Below are 23,453 nucleotides of genomic sequence, written 5' to 3'. Positions count from 1 at the left end.
CCCCAGTTTTAATTCACTCTGATCCCTTCGTTTAGGTACATTGTAGTATGCTATCAAATACAAAAGCCTACTACAAAAGCCTACACAATGTGTAGTTTTATAGCCACTTCCGTCTGTTTCTGTCAGAAAAGTATAGATAAATCTATAGGTTGACTTTTGCTGGAATGTTTATGCTGGATGTACAAAAGGTGTTTGACATGATATGTTATTATTTTTGTCAAATGACTAGGCTGGTGGGCTTTAGCAACGTGTGGGTTAAGGCAGGGCAGTAGTACTTTACAATAATATACAATATACAACCAATTGGATGCTTGTGCTCTGTGTACAAATCTGGTCTGCATACTGTATGTAGTGATGTAAGTTGCTGTTTGTTTTGTTCCATTCACTGTCACTGTTATGTCTATTAAATAGACAAAAATATTTCACAGACTTTGTGTTATTTTCTACAGCACTTTGGTCAGACAGCGGAAGTTTTAATGTAGGTCTACTTATTTACAATATACAGCATAAGACCATAGGCAGCTATGCACCACTGGCTTATGTTAATCACTGGTGATCACTCATATAGAGTCTATAAGGTCATGAAATGACATCCAGCAGACCAGCATTGAATTGTTTTGCATCATATTCTGTCTATTCCAAGTCGCATGGACATTGCCATCACCTGGGCTTGTGGATTTACTGGACAAGCCAATGAGAGCTGTGGGCTTATGGTATCGGTCAACTTGAACCTCATGCAAGCGCTTGTTGGGTGGGGTGAGTTGTTCTACAATAGGTTGTGTGTGTATAAGAAGTTGCTTTAAGCGCATCATTTAGCATGCATGATTCTTTTGTGGCCTCAACGCAGGAAAACAGCAATCTTAAGCAGCATTGTGTTCATGGAATTATAGCCTAATGGCCCTCATGGACAAGCAGAACGAGCATCCAGAAATGGATTTTAATGCGCTCTTTGGAGACCAGAATAACTGTACAGGTATGTTGGAATATTTTATTTTGGGTCATTCCTACTATTTGGTGCAATTTCAGCCTAGTAACTTTATTCAAAACAAAATACATTTTTACGGGATTCTACTTTTTTTTCTTCTTTTTTAAGAGGGCATGTTCCGCTGTCAGAAAAACATTTGACCAGCTTAATCCATTATTCCAATTATTTCCATACCCATATCCATTATTTACACATTTTGGACATTGTGCTAATTCATATAATGAAGAATATGGTAGACTTTGTGAACACTGATTAAGAATTCTAATATATTTATCAACCATATTGTCAGAATTATGAAAATATCAATTTCCTCTATATTTAAACGTAACAGGGTGGACATGATATGCTTAACCACATCTGTTACCCAACCTAAAACATTGATACAAAGGCAAATTAAACAGTGATACTTCTGGTATAGTCATGTGGCATAGAGGAATAGTCGGGGGACATTTACAGGTGGATTTGCATCAGTGTAACAGGGTTATTCAGGGAGAAACATTCATTTAAACATTTTAAGCATTAAAAATACATGTATCACAATATTTAAAAATAAAAACAAAATATTCAAGAAAATAACATTTGTTGAGAAACATTAGAACTAATACTATATAATAAGAATTAGAACATTTGATTTTGTTGAATGAGTTGAATTTGATTACGATACTTATATTTGTAACTGAAGCTGAATAAACAATTAGATGGGGACAAGGCATTTTAGCTTACCTCTACTCATATCAAAGGGATTATTTCACCCTGAGGTACAAATCATTGTTTTCTATGGTAGAAAAGCTTATAAAATAGTATAAAATAAGCTTTTTGGATTTGTGTTTTTGCTTATTTTACACAATATTTAATAAACCGATGTAAACCTTTACCATGCATGATGAAAATGACGTGATTGCAGTTGCAGATGTCAAGAGTGAAACGACACACTTGTCTCCTGACGCTGAACGGGATGGGTACATGGAAGGCCAGAGGAAACGCAAGCGGACTATCTTCAGCCGAGCACAGCTATCCGAGTTGGAGCAAGCTTTTGCTGTGACCCCTTATCCTGACATAACTCTAAGAGAGCGACTAGCTGCTTACACACACTTACCTGAGAGCAAGATCCAGGTTGGTCTGCTCATTGAATTGTCACTTTTTAACATAATAAATAATGATGATAAATTAGATGTTTATGTTGGTTATACAGAGATTACATTCTCATTCAGAGAGCAAAGGAAGAATAACCACAGTAGGCTACACGAAATACCACAGCAAGTTCAAAGGTAAAAGCTACAGAATGTTACCTAAAGAAAGGTGAACCATTGCAGGGACGTACAGAACTGTGGCTAGTAACTTGACACAGACCTCATCACAGTACAGCTGCTCAGATGTAACTGTATCCAATCGTTATGCTTCTCAAACATTTACCCATGGTCAGAAACTGAGGATAAGTTGGGCTAACTTGTCATTTCCTTAACTTGCATAATTTCCCCACAGGTGTGGTTCCAGAACAGAAGAGCCAGAAGTACCAAGACTGGGAGACTTTCCAAATCAGCCAAGTCAGTACTCGGTGGGAGAGGAGCTGTGGATCCCTTCCTGTCCAGGACCCGGTTAGCCTCTCCTGGACCTGCCCCCTCCTCCGCCTTTGGAGAGATGTTCAGGTCAGAACGAAACCACTCTAGGGAAGAAGGGCAGCAAATATACTCCGACTGGATCCGATTCTATAGCAGCCCTGTTTCATCATCTTCTACATCATCCTCTTTACATCACCAGCCCATCTCTCCAAGTCTCTCTGAGGCTGTTCTGTGTGAGGAGGAACGCCAGGTGCGACCGCACCTAGGACCTCTCCCTGGTTCCTTTTCCCAGCCAGCTATGAGGCAGAACTATCATTCTGCATCCTCCTGCTTGTCTCGGGATGTCGGCTTTCACCAGAACTTCAAGAACTTAAAGCCCCAAGGTCTGAGCCCAGGTGGAGCCCACCAGGCCAGGTATAGAGGCAGCCCTGGAGGTGGAGGCCACTGCTCTGTAGATCAGGTGGTCCCATCCCACCGGCAACAGGTGTACTGGGACGTGACCCAGGGACAGGGACATCACCACCACCCTCAAGTGGGACCGCAGACGTCCATGGGTTACATCTCAGACCTCATCTACAATGCTGCTATTGCCACTAACTTCCTGTAATTCAAAGGAACGTGTCAATTTGACTTTATGTCCATTGATTTCTGAAGGAGCTGTGGACTTTTCCAGCCTTTGTCAGTGAATTTTAGTAAACAACATTTCTTAGCAAAGATGAGACTGGACTGGATAAGGTGGGGATGTAATACCTTTATACTACAGTATGTTAAAATTTGACTTGGTTTGATGGTCCGGCGATAATAGAATTACAAGGACAATTGTCTATTACTGTTTCACTCCTTATCTCATTTTACAACAATTCCCATCTCTAAGCCAAAGTCCTTTCAGTACTTTCCTAACAGTCCAATAGGTGTTGTCAGTGTTTGTCTTAAACTGTTACATACAGTATCTGTTCATGTTATTGTCAACAATGTGTTCTTGCTTTGTTATGCATGTTGGCTATTACAGTATTAGTGATTCGTTTTTATAAAAAATACTATACTTTATATACTAAGTCAAGCGGCCCAGTGCTAGTTTGTGTTCGTTATAGCTATTATTGTTCAGTAATACAGTATTTCTGTAAGCTGTTTCAGAAAAGGAATTTCCCAAAAGAGCCAATAGACTACATGGAGCTCAGCTGTGTACAGTGTATGAATAACAGAATATGTTTATATAGTGGTATCAGTCCTCTGACATGGATTCTGCTCCTGTTTTGAGCCGTGACATGTACATTATGATGCTGCAACCAAGCAGCATCTTTCAAAACATCCAGATTAAAATCATTCCTTTTGCTGAGATAACAGGAATTTATATTTTCTGATTTAACTAAGTTAAAGCTGGAGCTTACATGATCTGTAATTGTGCTTGGATTTAGGTTCTGAAGTATTACAAGCGAGGAGACAGATATGACAGATAGTAGGACTCTGGACAACCATCTCTGAATATCATAATCTTTAATACCAAATAATCTTCCAGTAAAGCTTTAATCCTGGTGTCAAATCTCTGATTTTGGGGAATATTTTCTTGGGTGTATTTATGATTTTTTAAATCTTTCGACTGTTATGAGAGAACCCGTCCTTATTTGCAGATGATGGATGAGGTGATATACTAAAATATGAGTGGCCTCATGGGTGGGAGGCCCACAAACACAAAGCAGACATTCTGTTATAGATTAGTGATATTCAGGTTAACAGGATATTCCTCTATCACAGCTGTCCTCGCTGAACAGTAATTGGTTGTTTTGTTGCATTGGCTGTAAAACCCTGCCCTCTAATTCCAATCAAAACAGATCAAGTCAGACCAAGAAAAGTATTACTACTGTACATCTGTCAGGTGAAGATAGATTACAGGAGATAGCTCAACGATAGCAATATTAATAGGCATCACAAACATTGCATCTGTAGCAACCGCACATCTGTCATGTTATTTAGTACGTGAGGCCAAGCAAAGCCTCTGAAAAAAAAAGATGATTTGAAACTAATCACATGGACAAGGAATTTATCGATGCGACAGCCATGGTAAAATGCAATTCATTGCAATGTGAGTCAAAGACAAAACAGATTTTCAATTTATAATCAAATGATTTCAAAGGACTTTTTAATCTGCTCTGAGGATGGCTGAAGGCTGAAGTACCGCTTTTTACTCTTCTGTGGTATTTTAAACATTTATGGGTACATTTCATATGTCTCGCTGGGTTGAGGTAATAGCGTAATCATTTACTGTAACTGGACATACAGTGCACTGCACTTTTGTTAGCGCTCATTTTATTGGAGTAACTTTTACAGTTCCACATATGACAGCATGGAGGACTCAACAGACTAGTGCAATCTTAACAACATTCATGACAATAGATGTTACCAAAGGAAGGAAAAACTAGGAAAAGCATACAATAAAACAAAGTAACTGTAAATAAATAACAGAACATAATTAATATTATTTAAATCTGGGTTCTCACACACACAAAACTTTTCCTGAACATTTAACTCAAATTCCAGGCCTATTCATGGGTATCGGTCACATGCCTTTTCTGTTGCGGCCACCGGGCGAGGCGGTCCTAAACATGGCGCTGCGACTCCACAGTGACGTACCACCAAACCCATAACAATCATCCAGCCCAATAATGAGTCTTACTCATTGTGCCCAAAAGACAGGCAGTGTAGCAACAAAAAAGCAAATTTTGTACCAAATGTTTTGCTTTGCTACACCACAGGATCACACACACAGCATGTTTTGAGCTTGTAGATCTGTTATTTTTGTCACATACTGGTACACATTAGGCTGCAACCACACTGCCCGTTTGGCATGTTACATATTTCGTGTAATGTTATACTTGTTTTGGAAAAAGGTTTTTATTAACTAAATCAATAGCCAAAACAATGCATAGCCAAAAAAATGCCAGGTCCCTTGATAAATTCCTCAACTGGAAAGCTTTAGTTTTTTTCTCATTTCAAAGTATTTCTAGGAATTTCATGACCGTGGGAACCCTGTTAAATATGCCATCAGGAGAAAGGAAAATCAAATTGCATTAAGCAAAAACAAAAAATTACAAAAGCATTCATTTCACATACGTCCTAAATCACAGCATGGCATGAGTGAATATAATCCATAAAGATATTTAAGAATAGTAGCCCAAATAAGTTAGGCTGTCGTAAATTGAATCTGAACCTGAAAGGTTTTATAATTTAAAGTTAAAAAAATAATCTTCAGGTAAAATGGAATGTGTTGCTCATCATAACAGAGAATGCTTCCATGTATACAGGGGTTCCGCATCTGTCTCCATGTTTTCTAGGTTCCCCGTTACAATGGTTGCTGTAGTTCTACCTCTAGGGTTCTCCTAGTTCTCCCTCCATGGTCCGTACAAGAACATAAAGCTCAGCCAGGCCTACTACTGACGCAGCAATCACAGCCGATATAACCCTCTGCAACACAAAAGGAAGAAAAGAAGACATGAATTCCAGTATGGTAACATGGTAAACGTTAATAGACAACAAATTACTTAATTATTACATGAAACATTATGAGGAATATGGCTTATTATTAAGCTCACTTTTGCACAAGCTATTTGATAGTTTTACCTTGCTGTACAACAGGGGTGGGCCACCATGTCAACCAAATAGCCCATCAAGATCACCCAGTATGAGACATGGTTGCCCATCCCTAGCTTAATGCATTGTTGTGTTGAATACATTTTCATATTCAAATATATATTGTCCTACCGGCGCTGTCTCTGCAAAGAGGTACTGGCTTCCCATGTAGCAACAAGCAAAAGTAGCAGCAACTGTCACTAGGAAGTTGAATACAGTCACCGCAGCGGCTTTTGCAGATCTCACTGCAGAGACGGGTAAAAAGCAGACACTAAAGTTAATGTGCTAACCTACAGTAAGGGAAATCATTATGAATGAATAATTTGGACATTAATTAGGTATATTGCTTTTAGTTCCATATATACTAACTTTGCCTCCCAAAATCTGCCACTGTTCCACCGCGACTTATTTCCTGGAGAGAAAAAAGAGGCACATACAAGAAACATTGATTCAGAGTAGACTGAGGTAAATCTCATTACAGAGCTTTCAAGGCTTCCAGAAGGGTTAACACACTTCACAAAACCACACTATGCTATACAATCAATCTCCAATGTTTCACTCCCTGCAATATGTCACATTTTGTCCCTTGGCTCAGGTCCTGACAAAATTTTACATTACATGATTTCCATCAGTAATATAAACCAAGCATAATTTGAGATACAGGCCTGTATTTCAACCATTATAAATGACATAGCACTAAAGATTCACCTGAGTATTGACATTTCGTGTAATCCTGTTGTATTCCTCATTGGCTAGTTTGACTTTGATCCTCTCCAGGCGTGCCACCAGCTCAGGGTTCTGAAATGAGACAGAACAAGCTCACCATCAGTTAAGGCAGTCCCCATCTCTGGACCTAGAGTAGAGATGCTGTAGTTCTCTCTCCCTCACATTACAAGGAAGGCAAATATCCAAACCTGAAATCACACCCGTGTGAAGTGAGGGGCGCTAATATATTATAGTCTAATAATGGTGATGTAAAACAACCATTAACAATAAAGAGACAATATGACGTAAATGACACATTATGACGTAATTTTTAACTTCATTGTCAATGCGTTTACAAAACAAACATTGAACTAAAGACAAACATTAAACCTGTGTATAGGCGGGGCTAGCACCCTTCAATAATATGATGAATATAATGATGAATGCCTCCGTGCATCAGTCCACTTACTCTGGGTGGCTTCAATACTTCAGGCAGATGCAATGAGCTGTCCTCCAGTAGTTCATGCAAGTAGAAGGGATGACCTACAAGTAAAACAGTCGTAATTTAGGTACAAATTTCAATAATTGTATGAAACATGACAACATAATGTTGATTATGATTGTTGTTAAACGTTGAAAGATACAAATGGGCAATACTCAAATTAAAAAATGTAATTCCTCTTGCATTTTTTACAATTTCTACACCGCCCGACCGCAATTGAATAGTAAACTAATCTGATCACCATTATCCTGAAGGTATTTCTTGAGTTTCCTTGCCACTCCAAAGGACAGTGTTGTTGGTTCTGGTCTGTCAAGGACCTTCTCCAATTCTTCACGTAATCCTTGTGGAACTGAGGAGAGGTGATTTTCCAGAAGCTCCGTCACCCTCTCTCTGAATTTATCCCCAACCACAAAACAAGAAGCCATCTCTGTTCTGTTGATGAGCTGCAGCTAGATGGGGACTGGTTCCCTCTTTGTAACGTTTATATTTAGAATCAAATCGGGCATCGGGTTTTTCCTATATCAACAACTTATATTTATTAGTCTAATTTTAATCAACTAGCTGCAGCCTGCTAGAAATAGCAACACAGATACCAGAAGACGGGCGCAGCCATGTTGTTTACCTTGTGACACGATGACGTCATGTATCCCTACTACTTCCTGTCTAAAATATTCACAATTTCATGTTCATTATTATTGTTATATTTTAGAGAAATAAATAATTATTTAAAGAAACACAATTTGTGCCCAAAGGCGACTTAAAGGCACAATTAGTGCATTTAGAATGTAGCCTATGCCACGTTCTTGAGTTTATTCAATTCCATTGTTTGGTGTCGGTCCTAAAGTCAAACAATTAAATCGTGTGCCTTTATTACTTTTTTGGTTACTAGTAGTACCATTTGTTTGCGTTTGGATGCGAGGCTGCAGCCTTTTAGCTTCGCAGATGAGTAGGGGCCGAAACTAGGCTGCAGCTGGGTGCCCCTCTTGCCTCTTTGGATCACTGAACTAACTGACTGAAGGTGGACTGGATTTTTGCTCTGGATTACTGTATCGCGTCATTCACGTGTGCGCATGGAACGGGTGCGCGTGTCGCAGTCGGGAAAAGATGGCTGCCTGCGCGTTACGCAGAGGGTTCCTGACGACTGTCAGTAGATATAACAAGAAAAACACACAGAGAATATTTAGTATTGTTGACAGCAGTTGTGGCTTTGCGTGCAGACCACGAATACAACAAGCATGTATGTCCTGCGGACTGTCCAGCACCATTCAACAGACCAGGTTCATGTCGTCACGGTAAGAGTGTCCTCTTGTGATAGCGCTGCTAACGAGATCGGGTGCGATACGCCGACATTGGTTACTTATCGAATTCCGCGACTGTTTGTCTTCTGATTTTGTCTTCATTCCAGTAAATTCCCTAACCACAAACAGGAAAAAAGAAAAAACTAAGAGCAATACATTGTAATATATATAACATCTACATGTAAAGAGTGGAGATTAATGCTAGCTAGCTGAGTGCAGAGGCATTTATCCTTTTTGGCCAGGTCACCAATTTCAGTGTAACAGATGCTAACGACTTTAGCTATTTGTAGCTAGCCTGTGTTGTCACTCTGGACTTCAAAATGGCATGATTCTCAGCGACGCCGAGTCGCCGACACGTTGAAAGTTTTGACAGCGTGCAAATATATATTCCAGCAACATGATCATTATCATACTGAAATGTATGTATCGTAGGCTATTATTTCAGATGATTCCTTTTGTGTTTACCTAGCAAACAGACCTGACATGGTTAGCACGAATGGTTCATATGCTGTTGCTGCTGATGTAATATGACCAGAGGCATTGGTGAAATGCTTACAACTTGATTGGAACACATTGGTGATAGCATTTAGCTGTCAACTATTTATTAAGACTATATACATTAATATACTCAATATACTTATTCAACAAAAACAAACGAAGCATATAGTGACACGTCTGGGGAAAGAGCATCCACACGGTTAGCCGCAATTTGCAACTCTAGATTTTTTTATAATGGGATGAATCTAGCCCTCCAAGCAGAACCCAATGGTACTGAAGTTTCTGACTTTTTGACGACACAGACCATTGGGTCCTGTTCCAGCAGTATCCTGCCACCTGGTACGCGGACATACATAAAACATAAACTACGTGGATAACGCCTGTCTGCGCTCTTTGACGACATTTTTTCGTATGAGGGCTTCTGAATATGTGAAGTATAAGTACCCATACATGCCGCTGCGAATATCTCCTGTGGCGCGGAAGCTGTTAACGGCTTCCGCGCCACAGGAGATATTCGCAGCGGTTTGTATAGGTACTTATAGTTCACAAATTCAGAATAACTTAAACTAAAAAAGGCCGTCAAACGCCGCAGATACGATCTTAGAGAGAATATTTATGTCCGCGTTCCAGAATTCCCATACGAAAATATAGTTATGAGCAGGGACCCTACATAAAACTCATCCAAATTTCAGAAAAGCTTTATGGAGGGTCCCGAAAGGGGCTAGGATGAATCTAGAGTTGCAACAAGCTCCATCCACTTCCTATTCATCATTTTTGGTTTGTGATCTGCTTGTCTTAAACGATGTTAAACTCACCAACATTGCGGCTGTAGTCCAAGCTTGAATGATCCTCTTTCAATCTGCCGAGCTTGTTTTTCATAAAAATCCACCGTAGAGATGTTATGAGCTACTTTCTGTCAAGACATCCTCTGCAAGTGATTCTTTTTCTAAGTGTTGCAGTTTGGAAGCACTCGTTTTTGTTAACGGGTCGCGCTGCTGCCTCCTGCATTATGTGCAAATTCGAAACAGGTGGAATGCAGGGCCGTTCAGTGACGTACGACGAGTGCTTCCGAACTCCAGCACAAAAAAATAAATCACTTGCAGAGGATGTCTTGACAGAAAGTAGCTCATAACATGTCTACGGTGGATTTTTATGAAAAACAAGCTCGGCAGATTGAATTTGAATTGATTGAAATTGAATTGCCGCTTTGTGCAAAACAAGTTTTTGCACAGTACACCTACAGATTTTGTCCAAACATCACGCAAATTGGTACACAGTCTCTCTAGAGCCATTCAACAAAACCGGTCTTTCAGATTTCTCAGACTCCATCCTGGTTGGTTAAGATTGGCTTCCAAAGTTCACAGGAGTGCTCAGTTTCAAACAAAATGCTGCAAATCATGAACACATCGCGTGATTTCCGTGAAATTGTGCACCCACATTCCCACTAGGCCGAGGACGAAATGCCACATGAACAATTTCACGCAAATCGGTACACATGATCTCCATAGTCATGTGATCAAGACAGGTTTGTTTGATTTCTCATATTCCATCCTGATTGGCCACGATTGGCTCCTACAGTTTTCAGGAGTAGCCCGCTTTGTACAAATCGCCACAACTCCTCAACGCAGCGTCCGATTGCGATGAAACTGTGCACGCATATTCCCACTAGGCTGAGGAAGAAATGCCACTTGACAGTTTTCAACAGCCTGATGGTGGCGCTACAACAAGCCAAGTCGCGTCATGCCCTCGTTTATTTGTGTTGCCCTGCTACCCAACCACCAGATGAAGGCAAGCTGCAATGTCCTACATTCCTATCTTCCTGGTGGAGACCTGTGCCCAGAAGGGCACTTTTTCTAGTTGTGTCCTGAAATGTGCAATGCTATAGTACAATTCACTCATACAGGGGTTGACACTAAAGGTCTCAGAGGCACTTGCACATCAGGCAAGTACAGGTCATGTTCTACTTGCCCAAAGGTAATGCCCACTTGCCCGAAAAGTAAATTAGTCTAAAATAGCAGGTCAAAGAACAGGTTTGTAGAACACATTAATGTTAAATCCAATCAATAACTGCTGAGTGACAATAGTCACTTTTGTGAAACTGCTATGTGTTAAGTATCGTTCTTCATGAATACTAGCCAATAATATTTAATGAAGACAGAATGCACTTGCTCGTCGAGCAACCTGGAAGCAAACTCCACTTGCCCCAAAATGTTATTTACTTGCCACGGGTAGGCGGGCAACCGTTTGTGTTAACACGTCATAGGCTTGCTGTTTCTGTAGCTATTTCTGTGTATTTCACAAAAGGAAAAGTTCAGTATGACTAGGTGTCGATCTTGTCATCTACATTTCATGAGCTTTCATTAGTCAGGTTTCACCTGACGAATAGAGAAACCGAAGAGTTTAAAAAATATATATTTTGATTTTTATTATCGTGAGAAAGCTTGAGAAAGCAAGTAGAAACAAATGGTGGCATTTTACCATGAACATTAGTGAGGACCAATTATATGAAGATACTGTAGGTTGAAAAGTGGTGAATTGGTCCTTTAAGAGCGTATCAAATTAAGTCTTTACAGGTCCGTTTTATCAAGTAGTGGGTTTGAGTGGGACTGAATTTGAAGCTCAACAAAAGCCTATTCAAGATTAATTAAAATCTCTACGATACCATGTGTTTTTTTGTATCATGATAAACAATAGCGATTCTCATCCCATCCTTAGTCTTAATTGACAAAAAGCTGTCTGCCCTTGACTTTGAAAAGGCTAAACAATTCCAAGTTTCTCTTGTTGTGTTTGTACTTTTTGCTGGGTTGAGGTTGAGGTTCCTCATTGTGTAGATCGATGATTCACATAATAACCAGCCTTTAGCCTACTGTTCCTGCCCAAGGGCTCAGAACTGGCAGGAGCGTTCTGTTGAAAGCGTTCTGTTGATTGACTATTAAATTCAATCTTTATTTCATTTCCAGGGAGATCCATATCACATTTAACAGCACAACACAATAAAATAACAATTAAAAAATAAATGTAAACATTGTACAGTTTCTGACATACAAACATGTTCGCCAATATTGTTTATTGTTTATTAGTCCACACCGTAGTGGAGACTGTGTGAATGAGCTGTGTGTGTGCCTCCACGTGACTTTAGTTTATGTAACCATTAATCATCATCCCTTGTCTCATGGTATCTGTCTTTTGCCACCTTTCATTGTCCTAATGACATCTTCACAACAGCAAAGTCCCATGTGCTGGACAGAAGAGCATAAACAAATTGAGCCTGCACACTGGATTATGCCCCCATCCCCAATGCCATGGATGATTTAATACATTTCTAAAATGAGAAATTGAATTGAAGGATTTCAGGGGAGCTGCCTGAGCTCCCTGTAATTCGCACGCACTGGCTACCTTCTGTACGCTATGTGGAAAAATAAGTGCCTCTATGTGTGTTACCAAGGCTTGCTTATGGCCACTGGTCGCTGTTGGCCTTGGCATGTGCCCGGCGGCCAGCCTTTGCAACTGCCTGGTAGAGCTATATTATTTAGGTTTGATATCTTTGTTGAATTTGTTCAGATTGCAGGAGAAAGAGACCAAAAGATAGGACAGTCTCACTCTCAATGTGTTGAGAACTGAGAAGGGGTTAAAGAAAGCCAGGCACAAATAGTTTGACTATGAGGTCAAGTATTCCTGCTGAGAATGAAAGTGACTCCTCTGCTGGGTGAAGTATGAAAACAACCAGTAATACGAGGCTATACAAACTGTTCAAAACTTCACATACTATATGGGACTTTTTGAAGAACTCTACTGGCAAAGTCACCAGCTATGATATCAGAACCACAACTGAAAGTCTCAGCATTTATTAAGCACACAAAATGCTATTATTAATCCTGTGAGTAACTTGTATCTAAACTGGGTTTATAGAGAGAAAAAAGCCAAGAAAATATAGCCTATGTAATGTATGTATGTAAGACCACCAAGCAGCAGTAATGGGAACGTCACTGATGTCTGGTCAGATGTAATCTTCTGCGGGCCATGCACTGATGATATGAAAAATAATCTGAAACAAAATTACTATGTATTTAAATCCCTCCTGTCCATTTTGTTACCCTTGCCAACCCCCCACACTCATCTCTGTTGTACAGATTAGCTCAGAGGAGAGCAGAGAGGTATTCATGGGATGTACATGTATTAGAAGTCTGCCAGCTGTTGTTGTCGGTGACTTGTTGATAGTGGTGGTGTTTGTGTGGCTGGGTGTGATCCATGGAGGAGTTGGAAGGGATAGAGATTAGAGTATTTTCTGTTTGTTGACCTCTTGACACGTTGAGGTGTTTTCTTCAATTTGTCAGATAGCGTATCGCTTGTGATTACGACTGGAGTCGGGGATTTTCTTTCTTTATGGGAATGACATATGTTAACATGATTTAAAAGTAGCGTGGAATTTCCAATATAAGGTCCTTGAGTGCGCTTCACCGAAGAGCGTTGTTGTTGTGCTAGTGCTGTTAACTCACCATAATCTAATCTGTTAGTGGTTTGCCCTATATTATGTTCTTGCTATGTTTTTAACAGTTCATTTGTTTTGTTTCTCTCTCACACACACACACACACACACACACAACAGGCCTGAGGGGAAGGTTTTGGAGACAGTTGGAGTGTTTGAGGCAGTGAAGCAGCATGGCAAATACGAAACGGGACAGGTAAGAGAATGAATGCTCAAACCCCCCCCCCCCCCACACACACACACACGTATTAATTTGTGTGTGTGTTGCATTTCACACAAAAGGTACATTACTAGGTGTAATCCTGTAGGCTAGGTTGTCATCCCATATATATGTACTTTATCAAAGGATCATACCAGCATCAATTCCCAGGGGCCATATAACGTATATACATACATAGACCTGCATAGCCGTTAATGGCTTTATTTTTAGATTTAGCATTTGTTTATATTCTCTCCTAAATCATTACGACTTCTCTCCTAAATCATTACATCTTTCCCGAATAAAATGCAATGATATCATATCTGACAAATTATTACAAATGATGATAAAATAAAAAAATTTAAACATGTTGAAATATTGTGTATTCTCTATCTGTCTTTCTACCTCTCGAACAAACCACGTTATTTTTTGGGAAATAGTTGGCAGTAATAAAAGTATATTGTGATTTCTAATCTATGGGCTAAACATAAGCTATCTAACATTAAGGCTACATGGACTTAACCCATTCTGACCGGGCACCCATTTTGGTGTTGGCATCATGTTACGCTTTAGCTATTGAAAAATAGCAGATCTACAAGCTCATATCGCGCCACCGAGTGGCGCGATACGAGCTTGTAGGTCTGCTATTTTTGAAAAATCGAAGAGCGACTGAGATTTTTAGAATCTGATCTCAGGTCAGAATGGGTCAATCAGAGCAGTGTGTGTCCAGTGGAAACCTCGTATGAATCTGATCTCAGGTCAGAATAGGTTAAACTCCCACTCTCCATGACATGTTGTTTTTCTCTCAGCTGTTCCTCCACAGTGTGTTTGGCTACAGAGGCATTGTCTTGTTCCCCTGGCATGCTCGGCTCTATGACAGAGATGTCACCCCTCCGATGTCCGACAGGTAAACCCTCTCACACAGACAGACTACTCTTAAGCTTCAGTTCAGTTGACAATTCACCCCCACAAATGTGTGCTCCTTATTTGTATTTTCCAGTGATTATTTACTGTATAGAGTGTAACATTATTTATTACTCATCCACATAGATTAGTAGTTCCATCTAGTCATCTCAGGACACCACAAATGTCGATGTTTGGTAGAGGTTTGGGTTTTGTAGTTACTTGGATGGTTCAGCTTGGATGTCATTTCCAGGGGGGCGGGTTGAAACATTTTCTCTTTGACGCAATTGGTCAGAGCTACTGTCAGTCAAAGGTCTCAAGCATTGAAAGTCACTGTACCAAAGCCCGCCCATATTGCATACCGTGTCCCGATTGGCCGCCCCATTTCTCTGGTGTAGGAAATTGGCGTACAATTGAGCCTCTCCAGACCGTAATCCGCCGGCAGGCAATTTTTTTTTTGCCAACGGCTGATTCGGTCTGGTTTATTAACCAGGCTAAAAACATTGAACGTTATTTACGTTAATTTGTGTGCGAAAAGTGTGATTTTGAGACATTTTGCAATATAAGATGACGGGGAAAAATATTTTGGATAATCTTTTTTCTTTATTTCTTATTTTTTTTTATCAACAAAGCAACTATTTAAGATATCTTGACAATATGGCAATATGACTTGTGCTTTAAAAACAAAATGAAATTTGTGTCTTTATCTTTACTGTAGCAAACCAGACCCCCCAGGGGCCCACGGCTCCAAAGAGGTAAAGGGGAAGACGCACACCTACTACCAGGTCCTCATCGACACTAGGGACTGCCCTCACATAGTGAGTTACTGTGAAATGTAACACTAATTATGGTCAAGCACAATGATGGAGCCAAGTGACCATTACACTGAGCTACGCTATTTATGTTAATAACGCAGATGACAGGATGTTCAGGCTCAGCGACGGTTGATGGGTTTGAACGTCGTGGGCATGAATAAATGCTGTGTGCGAGCATTCTGGACATGATAACCAAAGATCCCCTTACTGTTATGGATAGTAATTTCACACTTACATCCCTTGTTTTACTGTGTGTTTCTGTTGTGGTTCACAGTCTCAGAGGTCCCAGACAGAAGCGGTGACGTTTTTGGCCAATCATGATGACAGCAGAGCTCTGTATGCCATCCCAGGTATGACAAGCTCTACATTTTAGGGCGCTTTCACACCCAAAGTTCGCTTAGAAGGTCCGGATCAAGGACCAAGGACCAAATATTAGCATTTTGATTTTGGTCCGTTTGGCGTTCACACTGGACTTTGTAAAGCGTACCAAATATGTAAACAAATGACACGTGGACATGTTAAGCGAACCAAATAGTGAGGGGGAAAAGAACATGAGGGGAAATCATTGTCTACAAATTTTGGGGCAACCTTCAGTCACACAGAGAGAAGAGAACAGCAACATGGCAGGCAGCAACAACTTGCTATTGCATTCATTCATATTAATTATTTTATTAGCCAAATAAGAGCAACAGATGAACAGAGGAGTAGGTGTTTGAACAATAATGTGCTTGCTGACAATTCACGGAGATGTATAGCCTACAACAAGGTATCCCCGATAAAAATGACTTTTCTTCCATGTACCTTAACCCGATTAGATATATATTTCTGCGCATCAAATCGGCGGGCATTTCCATGTCATCTTATGGTTTAAACTTGAAGGTGGTCAGTTAGTATTGAGCTTCAAGTCAGAACAGCTCCGCTGCAGCTAATTGAGTAATTGAGTTGACCTAGTTTTACGTCTTTTGCTATAGTGATCGTGATGTAATCAATGAATCATTTGGGACCACCTGTGTATAGCCTATTTAACATTAAATATTTCTCTGTCTCTCCCCCTCATGTACACACACACACACACACATGAAGACTCACATGCTTTGTCATAACTTGCGTGGCGGCGGCACATGCTTAAAATAAAACAGCCTGTCGGAGTGGACCAATAGCAGCTAGCTGCAGCCTCGCCAAAAGCCAAAAACAACGAAGCCTGTTTAGCAGAAAACACCTCCCGAGGCAACAGAACAGAGAAGACAAAAAAATATATATAGTTTGATTCACACCGTCAGCTTGTTCTTTTGTTGTTCTCACTGTCTTTGTCATTGCATCGCTTTGATTACGTTAATGGACTTCTGGTATCGTCGCATTATTATTAGTAGTCTATTTGAGAAAGCCCATCAAGTCAAGGGTTGCCTTTAGTCTTAAAGAAAGAGAATAATGACTGTGCTGGCATTATATAGCCTACTGTATAGCCTAGGCTATACAAGTCAAGCATTATAGCCTATAGGCAATACTATTTTGATCAACTCACATCAATAATACCGGGTGAAAGAAATATGTCACATATTGTACAATAGCCTATGAAGTTAATATAGGCTATATTTAATGGTTTGCACTGCAATGACATGACAATGATCTGAAAAATGAATGAAAATCTATTGTGCCGTGCCGTCGCCCCGGATCGCACACAAATAAAATAAATTGCCAAGACCACTAACATTTTATTTAGGCATATCTCGCTCATTTCTTATGCGATTTTTAAAATTTAAATATCACCATAATCCTTGGGAACTCTACTTTCAATTGGTGTTGTCAGCCAAGACTGTATTGTCTTCCAATCTAACGATATAGTCACATTACGCACAGGTGCGCACAGGGGCTGCATGCGTCTTCCTGTGCTGTCATTACGAGAGAGAGAGAGAGAGAGAGAGAGAGAGAGAGCGAGCGAGCGCATAGTCTGATATAGGCTATATTAAAGGCCTGTAGATATAATTGCTTGCATGCGCTGAGAGAGAGAGAGAGATGCGCTCCAAATTTACCATACCGTACATACCATTCCGTGTACATCTGTACAACTTGTACATCTGTTATTTTTGCGCATGTGAACCACGCTGCCATTACATTTGCGCTGCGCAGTGCGCCTCGACATATATGCGTCTACTATTAAAATCAGACTGTCAGCTCAATAGTGATCCCCGTAAAAAAGACATGCTTTTATAACTAATTATTAATGCAGCCTCACAACTGCCGACGCCCGACGGCTATTTTGGCTATCGTACTGTATTTGGTCCTCTATAAAGTCCGAATGCGTTCACACCAGTAACGAACCGCACCGTGGTTCGTTTGGAAGCGAACCGAGTTCGGCCTTTTTTAGCGGACCATGGTTCGTTTCTTTGATCCGCACCAGAGTTCGTATGCACGTTCACACCAACCGAACCAAAGGGGTAAGCGGACCATGGTTCGTTTAAAACGAACCAAACATGTCCGGTGTGAAAGCGCCCTTAGTTAAAAAAAAAGAAGAAACAATACGTATACTGGCGTTTAAGTCTTTCTTTCTTTCTTTCCTTTACATAGAACATGCCTTAACCCATTCTGACCGGGCACCCATTTTGGTGTCAGCATCATGTTATGCTTTAGCTATTTAAAAATAGCAGATCTACAAGCTCATATTGCGCCACCGAGTGGCGCGTTACGAGCTTGTAGGTCTGCTATTTTTTTTTAAATCGAAGAGCAACTGACATTTGTAGAATCTGATCTCAGGTCAGAATGGGTTCATCAGACCAGTGTGTGTCCGGCGGAAACCTCGTATGAATCTGATCTCAGGTCAGAATGGGTTAAAGAGGAGGTTATGTAATGGCAATTGGTAGTACGGTATAATTCAAGAGAATGACAGCTTGGCACGTGCGACAGATTGCATCCTTGTAACTTGTAACTTTTATTTTCGTTGCGACGGCATGTCTTCACCCCCATCTCTCTCCCTATTTCCTGTCAGCCTAATGAGAACAAACCCACAAATAACAATAATCACACAAACACAAAATCATATTACGGCGTGCGTGTTCAATCAATTCCATCAAAGCAAACGGCATAAACATATTAGAGTTAGCCTCTTCTACAAAACTTATTTCCCACATATAGCTATCCACCTCGGAGGAAAGTCTGGTAAGACCGGCATTGTCGGTACTAGGTAGGCCAATCGGAGGCAGGCGTGGCATTACCATGTCTATGCTCGGACGTAGAATAGAATCAGGCATAAATAATACCTGTGGATGGATAAGTTTCTACACTTTTCAGTACAATTGAGCTCAGCAGTGTTTCAGTGCTGGTGTTGTACCATGATGCGTGAGAGATTCTGTAATCTGTAATAACTTGAAAACATCTGAGGAGGTGAAACTCATTGTGTCCTGAGTTGACATCTTGACAATGTGACAGTCTCTGTGCTTCCTGATGCATCTCATTCTCTCCAGGTCTGGACTATGTGAGTCATGAAGACATCCTGCCCTACAACTCCACAGAGCAGATCCCCATTCAGCACGAGCTGTTTGAACGCTTTCTTCTGTTCAACCCTGCCAAAGGTAAACCCTTTCCCTTCAATGCTGCACAAAATCCATTCCACACGTGACGTCTACAATGTCTACTTCAGGGGTTTGACGACGGAGAGGGCCACTATATTTCCACACTCACTCCAGAGGGCCACATTGCATATTTCTGTCGTAGCATAAATAGCCGATCTACAAGCTCAAAACGTGTCTCACAAGCGTTTTGAGCTTGTAGATCTGCTATTTTTGCTATATTTGAATTGAAATCCTGAATAATGTTTTGCTATTTTTGAATTTGAATCCTGAAAATTAACATTTTTACGAAATTTCAAATGTCTTTAATTATAGTTATAGTTATATAGTTATGTTAACTTTATGAACTAAATACAAATACATTGGACAATAACATTATAGCGGGTCATGCATGTTTGGAATTGGAACAGCTGAAATAAATAATATATCAATATCTAGGTGGGGGCCGCATTTGGCCCCATGACCACCAGTTGCCCTTATATGATCTACTTCGCTACAAAATTGTGAGTAGGTCAGTGGGTATGTTTACATGCCCACTGACTCAATTCATACTTAAATAGCCGACCTATAAGCTCATGATGCATTGCGGATGTGAAGCGTTTGCGGGTTTGTAGGTCTGCTTTAATCAGCGTGCAACACTGTCATGCGACAGAGCATAAATTAGGCTTAATTGTTATGTAAACTCTTTTTACTCAAAATTATAGTCCTAGACCTAGACGATTGATGTCGTAGGCTGGCCACTTTTTGGAGTACCACCATTACCATGAGGATTCCCAACATGCCACATGATTAGATTTGTTGTAGGTTTTTTATTTTTTATTTTGCACAAATAAAAACTGCTCCCAACTATTTTGCGATGGTATCGAGATGGACACAAGCTGTAAACACTTTTAGTAAATAGAACTATGGCCTCAACCTGATGACACACAATTCCAGGGGAGTACAATGAGCAAGCAAACACAAATGGCAAATGAAAGTGTGCAATTTGTGTACCAACACTATTGTTGAAACGTGTGTGTGTGCGTGTGTGCGCGCTTCTCGTTCGTGTTCATCGTAGCTCCTCCGTTCATGCCCAGAGACACTCTGAAGGCATGGCAGGAGAAGAACCACCCCTGGCTGGAGCTGTCGGACGTACACAGAGAGACGACTGAGAACATCCGAGTCACCGTCATCCCTTTCTACATGGGCATGAGGGTAAAGAGACACTACATTCACTTAAACCTTCTTAGAGGAGCACACAGGCATATGAGCACTTGGGTCAGACTGGAGGATTATGGGCTTCTGTTTATCAAAGATCTGGAGAGACGGGGAGACCCCTGTTACTGAACAATATAGTGCTTTAACCCTTTAACATTCTTTTTTAGTTTTAACCCATTTTGACCTGAGATCATATTCTAAAAATGTCTTCTACATCCTGACAGTTTTCTGAAAAAGCTATGTTTCTATGTCAGTCGTTCTTCGATTTTTCAAAAATAGCAGACCTACAAGCTTGTAGATCTGCTATTTTTCAATAGCTAAAGCATAACACCAAAAGGTGTTCCCTCCCAAAATGGGTTAACTAAAGAATATCACTTATCCTGCCTTAAATAAATTAAGTCTCCTGTTTACCTGTATTAGTTTTTATTTTAGATCCTTGTATATCTTTTATTCCTGTTTTCCTTTTCTTAGGAGGCCCAGAATTCCCATGTGTACTGGGTGAGTAGCTGACTATCTGTGGGGAATGCCACTTTTTTCATAAATATAATGCCTTAGGCCTAATTCACTAAACGTGAGCCTTACTACTAGTAGTGTATATGTTAAAATATGTATCTGCCTCCACAGTGGCGGTATTGTATACGTCTGGAGAACATGGGCAATGAGGTGGTCCAACTGAGGGAGAGACACTGGAGGATCTTCAGCCTCTCAGGAACCCTGGAGACAGTCAGAGGTCGAGGGGTAGTGGGCAGGGTCAGTACACACCTGTCAGCGCGTAGTTACACACTGGGCTGTATTTTGCGTGTCTTAAAGGTATATTCAGTGATTTCACTCAAAAAACCTTAGGTTTCGTTTTTGGCTGTGGGACCCAGCCTTTCGTCCAATCAGGATAGAGAGTCAAAAACGAAACCTAAGGTTTTTTGACCCCCAGGGCTTAACTGGGGACAGGGAGGAACTCCTTATATGGCCAGCACACTCTATAGTAGGGAGGATTATCACAACAAAACAAAAAAATAAGTGATATTTGAATTAAGTGAAATCACTGAATATACCTTTAAGTACCAGGTCTTATTACCTAACTTGAGTAAACGAAAGACCTGGAGGCGTGATCAATGCCATTTGGCTATTCTGAGTGGCCAAAGAGCATTGATCACGCCTCCAGGTCTTTAGTTTACTCAAGTTAGGTAATAAGACCTGGTACTTGCAAAATACAGCCCACTGTGTCCAACATCATCCAGGAGTCCACACATATTCAGCTTGGCATAAAGTTACAGGATTTTGTATAATGATGACTGTTTCGGTTTCTGCACACAACTCACTTTATTATTGTGCTTCAACTGCAGGAGCCAGTGTTGTCCAAAGAGCAGCCTGCCTTTCAGTACAGCAGCCATGTGTCCCTGCAAGCCCCAAGTGGTCATATGTGGTGAGTTTGTTCATTCACATTCATAAATGGTCAATTTCACATGGGATTGTGGTACTTATGTCAGCCAGCGACTCCATTACATTTGTAATCTTCTAACTTTGCAGGGGTACGTTCCGCATCGAGAGGACAGACGGCTCCCACTTTGACGTGCGCATTCCACCTTTCTCCCTGGAAAGCAATAAAGATGACAAAGCTCCCCCTGCTGGTTACACCGTCTAACTGCAACAAGGCTCTTCTCACCTACAAAGCTGCTGGACTCACAGAGTCCGTCCCGGCCATGGCTGTCTGGTCCCTTTCTAGTACTGTTTGCTTCAACCTGGCTCATGAATATAGTATGGGTCGGATTAAGGACGGACAAAATGTTACCTTCTTCTAATGTAATCCAAACACGGAACTGTTTTAATGGTGCACTTTTCTGCAGTGTACCATTAATTGAAGTAGGCTAGGGCAGAAAAACATGTGGTAGTCCTGTGTCTGAGTCGACCTCGAGGTTATGGAGACGTTTTTGAGACATTGCTGAGCTGAGCTGAACATTGAGCAATGTCCTCGCAACGCTAGTATAGCGAGTGGAATTGCCACATTAATAAAGGGAATGTTTCACACTGACCCGGTCCACACTGGGCTGCATGTGTCCAACAGTTTTCACTGACCCAGCATCAAGCTCAACTCAGCTCAGCACTGTGGTGTGAATGGGGGAACTTCACTGTGGTGTGAACGGGGGAACTTCATTGGAACAGTGAAACGCCAACGATCCAATAAGCTTCCTTTCTTATCGGTCGTCATCGAGTGAAAATCTGTGAAAAACTACAATCCAGTGCATCGAAATAAAGGGTTAATTGTATAAATCCAAGGCATATGCAGTAGCCCCATCAAGTCCGATTTAGATGTGTCAAATGTATACAGTATGTGACAGTTGAGCCTAATTTACACTTTGGACACATGACTGGCTTGTTCACCGAAATCTCTGATCTTGGGCAAGCGACACTGCTATGAGGTGGGAGGAAATGGGTGTTTAATTCAGGCAAAATTGCATGTGGATACGTTGTTTGAGAATTAAATAAAGTGTGTAATAACAGCCTTGGTGGAGAAGAAGAGGACGGTGGTCTCAGTTCTGGTGTAGGACATGCATCCTGCGCTGAAGTAAAGAAAGTTTAAGTTGGATGTGTGCCACGTTTTAAAAATGTCACCTGGTCCTGGACCCCAACATTTCTCATGTAAAGTGAGGAATATAACAAACTTATTTTGGATAAGTGATTTGAAACAACTGTGATAGTTTATGTATTTACAACTGTAAATAGGTATGTAATTAAAGGAAAAACAAACCATTACTTTAACCTTGTATTGTTTCCTATATGTATGGAACTACTATGGATGTACATTGAATTCTCAAACAAACTACATCTGGCTGGAATGCTTTACAATTTGAATACCGTAGAAAAGATATGTATAAATATGGGAATAAAACAATATAATTTAACTATAACCAGTATTAGTATTGAATGCAACATTTTGCTTAATATTGATCCAAATTAAAATCTGCTAAAGTGAAGTTCAAGGCAGTCAAATAATGATGCAGTTCTGAATGACGTACCGGTAACTTCAGCATTTGATGTTCTAAAAAGGGATTAAGGCAATATACTGATAATCTTCTGTGTAGTTATGGAGAGTGTTATATACTATTATTCTACTTGGTCCTATA

At 40.6% G+C, this 23,453-nt stretch overlaps 3 protein-coding genes across 3 annotated transcripts; 2 read left to right on the top strand and 1 right to left on the bottom strand.

The window, feature by feature from the left end:
• The first annotated feature begins 910 nt into the window (after positions 1-910).
• Positions 911-3,573, top strand: LOC310864159 (homeobox protein SEBOX-like). Its single transcript, XM_083772740.1, has 3 exons — positions 911-973; positions 1,890-2,098; positions 2,468-3,573. Exons 1-3 carry the CDS (start codon positions 931-933, stop codon positions 3,149-3,151), a joined length of 936 nt encoding a protein of 311 aa, XP_083628866.1. The 5' UTR covers positions 911-930; the 3' UTR covers positions 3,152-3,573.
• An 838-nt stretch (positions 3,574-4,411) lies between these two features.
• vma12 (vacuolar ATPase assembly factor VMA12) lies at positions 4,412-8,014 on the bottom strand. The gene is made up of 6 exons (XM_083774123.1): positions 7,617-8,014; positions 7,343-7,416; positions 6,877-6,966; positions 6,538-6,580; positions 6,301-6,413; positions 4,412-6,003 (listed from the first exon to the last, which is right to left on the bottom strand). Exons 1-6 carry the CDS (start codon positions 7,798-7,800, stop codon positions 5,908-5,910), a joined length of 600 nt encoding a protein of 199 aa, XP_083630249.1. The 5' UTR covers positions 7,801-8,014; the 3' UTR covers positions 4,412-5,907.
• A 450-nt stretch (positions 8,015-8,464) lies between these two features.
• On the top strand, positions 8,465-23,082 carry poldip2 (polymerase (DNA-directed), delta interacting protein 2). Its single transcript, XM_083772897.1, has 11 exons — positions 8,465-8,667; positions 13,778-13,853; positions 14,666-14,763; positions 15,478-15,577; positions 15,849-15,924; positions 19,033-19,140; positions 20,195-20,331; positions 20,806-20,832; positions 20,959-21,084; positions 21,675-21,754; positions 21,859-23,082. Exons 1-11 carry the CDS (start codon positions 8,480-8,482, stop codon positions 21,971-21,973), a joined length of 1,131 nt encoding a protein of 376 aa, XP_083629023.1. The 5' UTR covers positions 8,465-8,479; the 3' UTR covers positions 21,974-23,082.
• Positions 23,083-23,453: the final 371 nt, after the last annotated feature.

The sequence above is a fragment of the Protomyctophum parallelum genome (genome assembly GCF_964188405.1).
Source record: "Protomyctophum parallelum genome assembly, chromosome: 9".
In the NCBI taxonomy this organism is placed as follows: domain Eukaryota; kingdom Metazoa; phylum Chordata; class Actinopteri; order Myctophiformes; family Myctophidae; genus Protomyctophum; species Protomyctophum parallelum.
The sequence above is the reverse complement of the archived record's forward strand: the minus strand, read 5'-3'. Positions and strand labels throughout refer to the sequence as shown.